General features: G+C 24.7%; 1 protein-coding gene across 1 annotated transcript in view; it reads right to left on the reverse strand.

Moving 5' to 3' along the window:
• The window catches only part of LOC136091407 (mu-type opioid receptor-like), a 24,549-nt gene extending 16,427 nt beyond the window's left edge, over window positions 1–8,122 (reverse strand). The window contains exon 1 of the mRNA XM_065818927.1: window positions 8,043–8,122. Coding sequence (XP_065674999.1) covers window positions 8,043–8,069 — 27 coding nt within the window. The 5' untranslated portion in view covers window positions 8,070–8,122. The remainder of the gene's footprint in view (window positions 1–8,042) is intronic.
• Between the last annotated feature and the right edge of the window lie 4,459 nt (window positions 8,123–12,581).

Genomic DNA, 12,581 nt, shown 5'->3' on the forward strand with positions numbered 1-12,581 from the left:
TAAATGTAATGTAGTATATATAAAAAAGGTTTACATGTTTAAAGCTATAAACGTGTCTAACAAAACCTACGTATTTTTAGTTTATCATTAAACCGTGCTGAACAGCTGTTGGTTCAGGCATTAGTTTGGAAAACTTATGCCTGAACTAACTTAAGGCATTAAATAAAGTTTCCGTTTGGAAACTTTATTTAATGCCATAAGTCCGTTTTAAACTATAGAAAACACGAATTTAAAACCTCATAAAACACGAGTTTAAAACCTCAAAAACACGTATTTAAAACATAAAAAAACTCGTGTTTGAAACCTTAGAAAACACGTGTAAAACTCCAGTTAAACTTCCCGTGAAATCGACGTGTTTTTGGTTTACGCCTGGATCGTAACAAACACGTGTTTATACGGGTTTTAATTCCGAGATTAAAACCAGATGTGCCGTCTGGGAATAGTCCAATAGTCAAAATCAGTAATCAAATTATAGCAATAGTACAGTTTAAATGACTTGAGTGTTATAATTCAATACTTTGTCGGATGTCCCTTATTATCAAGCACAGCTTGTATTCTTCTTGGGATTCTATGTACTAATGTTTTACAAAACTCTCGAGTGATTTTATTAGTCCACACTTCTTTAACTTTTTGAAGATGTTCTTCAGATTTTGGCTGATGTGATGCAACTTTCTGCTTCATTATATTCCAATAATTTAATTTTATCATCAGTAAACCACTTCTTAACTGTTTTAGCTGTATGACAAGGTGCTGAATCTTGCTGGAAAATTCTGGTTTTAGTAATTTCCGTGTGCAGTTTCACTTTATCTTTCGATACACTTAGATACTTTTGTGCATTGACTTTTTCACCTTTTTTAAAGATGTGCGACCCGCATCGGTCTTGCGCTGTGATTGCTCCCCATACCATGACTAAAGGAGGATGTTTTACTGTTTTTATGGTATACTTTGGATTCAGGCGTTCTCCCACAGGTCTTCTAACATAATTATAGCCCGTGCTTCTAATCTGTTGAAACGTACTTTTGTCTGTAAACATTACGCGTTCCCACCATTCCGGTGTCTTGTCTTTTAAACTCTTACAAAATTTAATCCTAGCTTGAAATTGAGATGGAGTTAATAAAGATTTTTTAGCTGGTCTTCTTGCAACTAGACCAAAGTCATAACACAACCTTCTTCTAATTGTTCTCGAACTAATAGTAAGTCCCCTTTCAATAGCAAGTTGTGATAACCTTGCAGATGTTGTGTGGGGCTCACTATTAACAACATTCTTTAAAAAATGGTCTTCTCGTGATGTACTCACAAACTTTCTACCATAATTTTTGCGATTTGAATAGTCTTGAACACAAGTAAAGCATTTTGCACGAGACATCTTGATATTTTTAATTGTTTTGCTATACTACTTTGAGAATAGCCCTCCGAAAATAGTGCATTTATTTTACCTTTAACAAAGTTATTAACATCACGCTTATTACCCATAATATCACAACTATGGCAACCTGACGGTGTAAAATAAATCAAAACATCTTCAAAAATTAAAATATAATAAAAAAGTTATTTGTATCCAAGGTAATAATGCCATAAATAAAAAATAAGTTTAAAAAGTTTAAAAAACGTAGCCTGCCTTAATTTTTTGGCCACTACTGTGTATATATATATATATATATATATATATATATATATATATATATATATATATATATATATATATATATATATATATATATATATATATATATATTTATATATATATATATATATATGTATATATATATTTATATATATATATATATATATATATATATATATATATATATATATATATATATATATATATATATATATATATATATATATATATATATGTATATATATATATATATATTATCATATATATACATATATATATATATATATATATATATATATATATTATCATATATATATATATATATATATATATATATATATATATATATATATATATATATATATATATATATATATATAAACATATATATATATAGTTATTTTTAAATGTTTTTCTGTGAACGTAATGTTGTTTACTAAAAGTTAGTCATGTGACTTACGCTTTTATTATTATTGGTTTAGTTATAAATAATTTGGACAACTGTGTTTTTTACGCGGTAAACATTGGACATCAGTGGTTGTTTCAAAGTTGCCCTTTTTTTTAAATGACCGTAGAACCTTAAAACATAGTTTTTTTGTTATGAATTTTCAAACTAAAATAGCTTAGTACTAAAATATCATAAAAATATATAAAACTTGAAATTTTCAAAAAGTGGACATCTGAGGTTTTACCCGTGTGGTCTTCATATATATATATGTATATATATGTATATATATATATATATATATATATATATATATATATATATATATATATATATATATATATATATATATATATATATATATATATATGTATATGTATATATATATATATATATATATATATATATATATATAAATATGTATATATATATATATATATATATATATATATATATATATATATATATATATATATATATATATATATATATATACATAATATATATATATATATATATATATATATATATATATATATATATATATATATATATATATATATATATATATATATATATATATATATATATATATATATGTAAATTATGTTAGTGTATTTTACAAATAGAGTGCTCAACATTCTTAAAGAACAGAGCAATAATAAATTAGTAAAAAACACTTATCTAACTTTCTCTTCTACTTGAAGTTTCACCATTGCTGGATCATCAGGAAGAGTTACTAAATCTCAAAAAAAATTCAATTTATAGAAAAAAATGTATTACAGGAAGTTATAAATTATTATAAAAAAAATTTTAATTACTATATTTTTTTAGTTAACGGGAAGTTACAGAAAGTAATTATTAAATAAATTTCTTTGGAATGGGGATAGTTTAATTTGGTCATTTGTTTTTATAATTTTTTAAGAGGTATTTATTTTCGTGCCTACATTTAGAAATTAATTCAGATTTTTTATTTAATAAATTTTCCGGATTTAAATGAGTAACTATTTCAAACTTTTCTTGCAAACATAGCATACATTTTTTGGAAATGTTATTATAGGCAGGGGCAGATTTTAGAATAGACCATTGTAAATTAAAATTTTTATTTTTTTCTTTTAAATCCCAAATATATTTTGACAGCATAGTCTCTTTTGAATATTTTTTGTGTTTAAACGATTGTTTGTGGTTGGCATAACGTTACATAACAATTACTCATTTAAATCCGGATCAAAACCACGCATGCGGTTAACTATTTAAAAAGATTAGAAAACTCTTCCCCTGTAATGAAATACATAAATGTGTTAAATATATCAAAACCTAATTCGCTTCAAATATTAATATTTATGTATAAATATAAGAATAACTTGCTGCCAAAAGTATTTTCTGATATTTTTACATTGGCGTTTTCACAAAAATACAATCTTCCGTCAAATAGCAACCATAACTATCAATTGAGCAGAGTAAAATCGCAAGTGTCAAAATTCTCAATTTTTAACCAAAGTCCGTCATTATGGAATCAATCAAAAAATAACGATATAAAAGATTTGAAAAGCTCTTCCTCTTTTAAACGAAAAATGAAATTGCATCTCCTAAACTTCTGATATATATGCGAGAATGTTTATATATGTGTGTGTAACTATGTTTGTATATGTGTTTGTGTATGTGTATATGTACATATGAGGATGTATATATGAATTTTTATTCTTCACCTAGTATTTTTTAGAAAAAATATTTTAAAATGTCTTATTAATTTAGTTTTGTGTGTGTTAGCCCAAACAATATTAGCGTAAGAGAGATGACAATGAACAAACCTGAAGTAAAGTATTTTGCATATAACAATGCAGCATTCAAATAGACCAGAATAATTGACTCCTTGTTAATTATTCCAGGTTTGTTAAAAAACCTCCATCTTTTCATGAACCTGTTATGGTGTTTTTACAATCCCTCTTCAATTTTTGAGGGCTCATAAGTTGCCCTTCTAATTCTAAATTCTAACTATAAACCATTAATTCTAATTTTAATTGTAATAATAATTATAATTAACATCTAATTATAAATAATTATTATAGTTATATTGTCTGAACTTTAAATGGATTCATTCATACAATGAAAGTCATAGTGTTTTAAATTTCTATGTCTTTTATTTTTCACACTTTTATTATAATCTTATTTCACACTTTACCCCACTAATATATTTATTTTTCAAAAAAAAATTATTCACGTTTTGTAGCATATGGTAAACTATAAAAAAAGTATAAAAAGTTTCAGGTTTCAATAATTTAAAAATTGTAAACCCTCTCGCATTTACATAAAAAATTTAAAAGTTTTAAAAACACGAAAAAGTAATCTCTTATTTAAAAGTATAATATGGAGAAATATCGACAATAAACTTTATTTGTATGTTTCCATCAGATTTCATTCACCTAGTTTGTTTAGAAATACAATTAGAGTATTTTATTTTTTAAATGGTATACTAATGGATTAAGCATGGGAAAGCATGAGTCTAATGCCATGATTAATACGATTATGGATAAATTACTTTATCTGAACGATAAATTACCACGTAATTTTACAAGACAACCAAGAGATCTTTAAATAGGTGTAAAGCGACTGAGCTCCCAGGAAAAAAATTTTATAGAATTTCTATAAACTTTTGGAACATATGGTCTATAGAAATTCTATAAAATTTCTATAGAACCTCTGTTAATTTTTATAGAAATTCCAATAGAACTTTTTTTTCTACTTTTTATTTTATAGAAAATAAAGTTTTGTAGCAATTTCTATAGAAATTAATAGACATTTAATAGAAATTTTATAGAATTCTATAGAACTTCTATAGACCATATGTTTCTAAAGTTTATAGAAATTCTATAGAACTTTTTTTCCTGGGCTGCGTTCTGTCTTACTCTTACTGCGTTCTGTCTTACTTTCTTCCTTACTGGTGTTATTAAACCTTTTATCTAAAATCTCAAAATACTAAATATTTATATAAGCCCAAGTGATGTGTTTTTTTTATCGATTGATTAATATTACAATTGTTATTAAATGAGCAAACAAAAATTAAAGATTGAAAAAATTTAGTTAAATAACATGGTATGAAGGTTTTAGATGATTATTTGACTAAATCGATTTTCAGGAAGTTGGAAATCCTTAGTCGAATAATTCAACTATTCGATTTTTCAAAGTCAACTTTTAGCCAAAGTCGATAATAATACTAATTATGCGTTCTGTGGATTGTGTCATGATTAGGGTTGTTTGCCGTAAACAAATTCGTACGAAAATTTTGCATTTTTATCTTCCGTATTTCAAGTTGCTATTGCAAAAAAACTGAAAATTTGTGTTAGCTTTGAGGGAAAGGACAACGCTCCCACCGCAACATGTCTCTATGCCAGTGTTTTTATATATTTATATTTATCAAGTACCGACTTTGGTTAACTTCCGACTCGGTTGTTTATTGCCTTCGGTTAGGCAGAAATGGAGTTTTACTATTTATATTCTTATATATAAAAACTTAGTAAAATATTTGGTTCCATTACAAATTTTAATTGAATTTTAAGTGTTGTTTGGCCGTTGTCAGTTCTTACTTAATCTTGCAACTAATTTATTACTACCTCTCAGACTAGCTAAAGCTCTGAATCTCTCAGCGCTTGTATAGTCCTGGTGAGCTTCTACGTTAAAATTTTTTCCAGGGGTAAAGACCCGGGGAAGGGTCGTATTGTACGTGCCCGTTTTTTTGCTATAAAAATCTTGCAACTAATTTTTTACTTCTCTTCGAAACAGCTAGAGATTTAAAACTTTCAGCAGTTGTAAAGTCTTAATAACGTTCGGAATAATGTTGAAAATCAAAGCATTTTCCTGGGCCAATGGTAGAAAGGGCAACAAATGCCCTTAAAAACCTCCCACCCAGACTTTTTTTATTTATTAAGGAAAACATTTAAGAAAAAATTATTGAAAAGGATGTGTTTAATTTTTTTTTTAATTTACTTGTTGTTATTCAGGTAATAAAAGCAAAGGAGCATATAACAGAGCACCATAAAAAAATTGACTAAACATAAAATTATTCCATTTGAAAACAAGTAAGAGCTATTCAGGCATTTTATTATATAATTAAGTTTTAGCATTCATCACTTAAATTAGGTCTTTTTTTGATTTCAACAAAGGAATTGTTTCCCAATTTCGCAATTGCATCCGTATGTTAACGTCGTCCAAGTCTCTACATTATTTAATCCTCATTCATCAAACGACATTCCATAAAGTATATTTTATGAAAGTCTTGATTCCTTCATAGAAGTTTATAACTGAAACTTATGAATATCATATAAGAAATTAGATTTTTAATTACTTAGTTATTTACTTAGTTATTTACTATATACTTAGTAAGTATATAGTAAATAAATAGTAAGTTTCGTTTCGAAAGAAATATGGTTTTTTATCATTATTTTAAAAAATGAAACCTTAAAATGTTCATATGTTGCAATACTGAAAATAAAATTTTATTAAAAACATTTCGGTATATAAAAATTTTCTTTTTTACAATTATATCCGTTTGACCAACAAAATTTTTTTATAGACTTCAAAACGTCGTTTAGCGAAAGAGCTCGTTTCGCAAGTGCGACTTACGTAAGTGCTACTTTCGCATGTAGCAAAATAGTTTTATTTCATAATTCGACTTGCGAAAGGCTGTATTTCGTAAGTTGCATTTACGAAATGAACATTGACGGGTTTTTTTTAGTTTCGTAAAACTCGGTACGAAAAAAAAAATTCCTGGATCTCAATATCCTTCCATAAGAATTTTATTTTTCCAGAATTGTACGAAATCTTCCGGTTAACAACTCTAGTCATGATATCGTTCGATTTAGTGAGGAGTAAAAACTTGTCAACTTATTCTTGTTATCTTGAATAGATTGTTAGTTTCGTTTAAAGAAACCAGGTTTGACAATATAAAAACTTTGTTCTATTTTGTTGGATATTTTAATTTATATTTTTACTAAATATTTTTATTTTAAATTTTTTATTTAATATGTTGTTACTTATTAATTTTTATACTGTTTTGTCATGGTTTTCACCAAAGAAATAATTATGATAAGGTATTATTATTAAGATATTATTAACTTCAACAACAAGGTAATAATTTAAGAAACAAGTTATTAACTTGAGAAACACAGTATTAACTTAGGAAAAACATTGTACATAAGTTCAAAGTGAGTTTAAAGTTAAAAAATACACACAAAAAAAAAATAGAAAAAATTTAATAGGATTTTAGGTTTCAAACTCTATAAGAAAACTTTTAGATAAATAAAAACTTTTGATATTAATGAATTGAACTATTCAAAAGCGTTAAAGTACCTATTATAACAATCCAAATTAAAAAAAAATCATTTGAAGTTATTAAAAAAAATCAGTGCAATATTTTAAAGTCTTTTTATTGTTTCATTTAATGCACATTAATCCGCACATTAATCGGCACATTAATCGGCACGTTAATCGGTAAAAAGATCTGACTACTCTTAATTAATATAGATAACTATAAATGCAAAATATGTGTGCTGGAAACTCACTAAAAATCCTCGGTTTGTGAGGTGATTGCGTGGTCATAAATCAATAGCATCAATCCAGCTAAATGCTGTGGAAGATTAAGAATTACCATTCCGAAAACCGACATGATGCGCCGTTTAGCTGTGAAGGATATTCAGAATTCAAGTTAACAAACACTAACTCAACTACTTCCTAGCGTGAATAGTAGTGCCTGTACATTTCAAAGACATCTTACTGAGAACTTTTATTTTTGATACAATCTTGCTGCATTTAAGTCACCTTTTTTTAAAATAATACATTTCGATTCCCATCAAGAGGTTTATACGCTTATTTACATGCTACTTAAATAATAAGTGGTCAATTACAATGTAAATGGTAAATGTATAATATAAATATTGTATATTATATTTATAATCATAATACAAAATATTAACTTACGGAGTTATTCACACTTGTTTGTTTCATTTCATGACTCTTAATTCCATGTTACAACTTTGCTAAAAAGGATAAAGTTAAAGCTATAATGAGATTATAACTAATAAAATTTAAAACACGTTATTTAACCAACCAAATTAAAATATATATTATTAGATTATTCAAAGCGAATAAGAATCTTTGTATTTTAATAAATTGTTGTTCTTACTACTCATTACTGCTCTTTGTTTCAAGATCATGTAAATATTTTATTAATGGACATTTAATAGCAAAATTTTTAAGGTCTTTTTTTTTATTTTTTTTTTATAAAGCACATCTTGTCGAAATATTTACAATTTGTAACTAAAAAGGCACGTTCTGAACAAAAAAAGATTACAGGGTTTACAAAAGTGTATACATCTTACACGTTTAAATTATTAACATATTTCAAATAAATAAAACACTTTAAAGCCCAATTACTCCTCACTTTTTTCTTATTTCACAGTAAAAGCCTATTAATTCTAATAGTCTAGTATAACAAAAAATGCATTTAACAAATTGAATACATCAGGAGTCGGCTGTTTTAATATAATGTACCATTTTATGAAAATGTAATACCATATAAGATAAGCATATATATATATATATATATATATATATATATATATATATATATATATATATATATGTATATATATATATATTTATATATAATATATATATATATATATATAATATATATATATATATATATATATAAATATATATATATATATATATATATATATATGTATATATATGTATATATTTATATATATATATGTGTATATATATGTATATATATATATATATATATATATATATATATATATATATATATATATATATATATGTATATATATGTATATATTTATATATATATATGTATATATATATATATATATAATATATATATATATACATATATATATATATATATGTATTTATATATATATGTATATATATATATATATATATATATTATATATATATATATATATAAATATATATATATATATGTATATATATATAATATATATATATGTATATATATATATATTTATATATATATGTATATATATATATATATATATATATAATATATATATATATATATATATATATATATATATATATATATATATATATATATATATATATATATATATATATATATATATGTATATATATATATATGTATATATATATATATAATATATATATATATATGTATATATATATATATATATATATATATATATATATATATTTAAACAACTTTAAAAAGTATTCTACACAATAGAGTGCTCAATGTTCTTAAAAGAACAGAGCAATTATATTAGTAGTAGAAAATCACTTAACAAAAATTTTTTCCATTTAACACTGTGTTTCATCAACAAAGATTCATCAGAAATGGATGATCAAATTAATAAAACTTCAATTTATACCAAAAATTAAAATTACAGGAAGTTGCAAATGTCTTAACTACTGTAAATTTTCACACATTTGTGGAATTTGCTGACACTATTATAAAAAGAATTCTTTGGAAATGATTACTTATGCTATTTTTTTAAAATGTTTTTTTAAAAAGGGTAGTTAATGTAAATATTATTTGAACTTATTTATTTTTATAGTTTTTTAAGAGAAACTTATTTTCGTGCCTACATTTAGAAATTAATTCTGATCTTTTGTTTAATAAGCATTCTTGATTTGTATGTGTAATTATTTCAAATTTTTCTTGTAGGCATAGTATGCATTTTTTGGAAATATTGTTATATGCAGGCGCTGTTTTAAGGATAGACCAATTCAGTATAAAATCATCAATATTTTTTTCTTTTAATTCCCATATATATTTTGACAGCATGGTGTCTTTTGAATACTTTTTATTCTTGAAAGATTGCTTATGATTGGCAAAACGTTTTTTCCATTCACCCTCTCACCCTCTGTTGTTTCCTCTAAGAATGTACCTGATAAACAATATATTGGCATAACAGAGGGTGAATGGAAAAAACGTTTTGTTCCAAACCGCATTTCAAGACCCAACAAGTTATATAGGGAAGAACCTTAATGAATGCGACGAGATATATAATAAATCAGCACAATTTTAATATTTATATTTAAAACCAATTCTTATAGTTCCAATTTTAACATATTTATAGTTGCAAGTTTTCGATGTATGTTAAAATCATAATTACCTCTTTGATTATTGGTTATTCGGATGTCTAAAAAATTTTATTTAATCTTCCAATTCAATTGTTTGATGGCAAAAAAAACTTATGAAAACGAAATGACATTTAAAAACTACAAAAATGTATTCGAAAAAACAAAAAGAATCTCTAAAAAGCTTTGTTATGCAAAACTATTAGACAAAGCAAGCGGAAACACCAAAAAACTTGGAATGTAATTTAAGAAGTAATTGGCAAAAATAATTATGCGAGAAACACTCTGTCAAAAAAAATAACAGTTGATGAAAAAAATATTTATGATAAATCAATTATTGCTGAAAAAATAAACAGTTTTTTTATTAATGCTGGTCCAAATTTGTCATCAAAAATCTCTCTGAATTCAACTTCATTTGAGTCTTATTTAAAAAATTACGATAAAGTTATGGATGAACCTAATCTTAAATTAATTGAATTGCGAACCGCCTTTTATAATCTTAAAACTAACAAAAGTCCTGGATTTGATAAAACTAACGTTAATGTTGTAAAATCATATAACTCTTCATATAATCGAACCTTTTTTGTTTCACATTTTTATTCTTTCTTTTAAAACAGGTATTGTCCCGTAAAAATTAAAAACTGCACGAATCACTCCAGTTTTTAAGACTGGCGATGACGATGATTTTTATTTCTAATTATAGACCTATATCTATATTGCCGTGTTTCTCAAAATTGCTTGAAAGAATAATGTACAACAGGCTATTTAATTATTTATCAGAAAACAATATGTTGTACTCAAAACAGTTTGATTTTAAGAAAAAATGTTCCACTGAACATGCAGTGATTGATATAGTCAATCAAATAACAAACGAATTTAGTACTAACTACTTTACATTAGGAGTTTTCATTGATCTGTCAAAGGCTTTTGATACTGTAAACCATAACATACTAATAAAAAAACTTGAATATTATGGTGTAAAAAATAATAACTTACTTTGGTTCAAAAGCTATTTGACCGATAGAATGCAATTCATCCAATATGCGCAAAAATAAACAATTCCATATGCTTTAACTTGTGGTGTCCCTAAGGGCTCCATTTTAGGACCCTTATTATTCTTAGTATATATAAATGAGTTAAACTTAGCAACACACTTCTTAAATTGTATTCTTTTTGCAGATGACTCCAATCTTTTTTATTCCCACAGAGATATTAAAAGACTTTTTGAAACAGTTAACGAAGAGTTGGATAAGGTTAATGAATGGTTTATAAGTAATAAACTGTCTCTAAATGTGGATAAAACCAAATTTATTTTATTTCACAAAGTAAATAAATTAGAAAATATTCCCATTAAACTGCCAAATCTAATAATCAATAACGCTAAAATTAAAAGTGAATCTTCAGTTAACTTTTTGGGAGTAATATTAGATAAACATTTACGTTGGAGTGATCATATAAAAAGCATTGAGAAAAAGTTATCAAAAAATATTGCCATGATATATAGGGCTAAACCATTTCTAAATAATAAATCTTTAAAAAGTTTATACTTTTCTTTCATTCATTCTTATTTGGTTTATTGTAATATTGCATGGGCAAGTACAAATCATACAAAATTAAAAAAATTGTACAGTAAACAAAAACATGCCTGCAGAATATTATTTGGAACTGATAAAATTGTACCATGCGAGCCTCTTCTGCGTATACTGGGCACATTAAATGTTTATAAAAATAACTTACATCAATTTTTAATGTTTATGTATAAAACAAAAATGGGACTATCTCCTAAAATATTTCAGTCCTATTTTGAAAAATAGTGCATAAATACCCGACAAAATTTTCAAATAATAACTGCATTGTCCCTAAATATAATCTATAACAAATTACATATTCAATTCAATATCGTGGACCCTATTAGTGGAAAAAATTTCCTAATATTGCAAATACGAAAAAAAGTTAGTATACATCAGTTTAAGAATGAATCGAAACAGGTGTTTTTACTTATTGATTTTAACATATCCGATTTTAAATGCCTCTTTTAAACTAAAATTCAATTATATAAAATATGTCTCATAATTTATCAACTTTTTTTTTTTGTTTGTTTGTTTTTTCATTATTTCAATTATGGTGTTTCCTCTAATCTTAAAAGTTATTGCTGAAATCTTAGTTCTTCATTATTTTACTTTTTAACTATTAATGAGTTGCTATTTATTTTACTTTTAATTAAAGTCAAGCTTAAGCTTGACTTGAGCTTGAGTTTGACCACAGCTTGAATTGAGCTTAAGCTTGACTTGACTTGAGCTTGAGTTTGACCACAGCTTGAATACAATTAACATTTGAATATCTAGTAAAGTATTTGTGCTGTAT

This window comes from Hydra vulgaris, chromosome 15 (assembly GCF_038396675.1).
Source record: "Hydra vulgaris chromosome 15, alternate assembly HydraT2T_AEP".
Classification (NCBI taxonomy): domain Eukaryota; kingdom Metazoa; phylum Cnidaria; class Hydrozoa; order Anthoathecata; family Hydridae; genus Hydra; species Hydra vulgaris.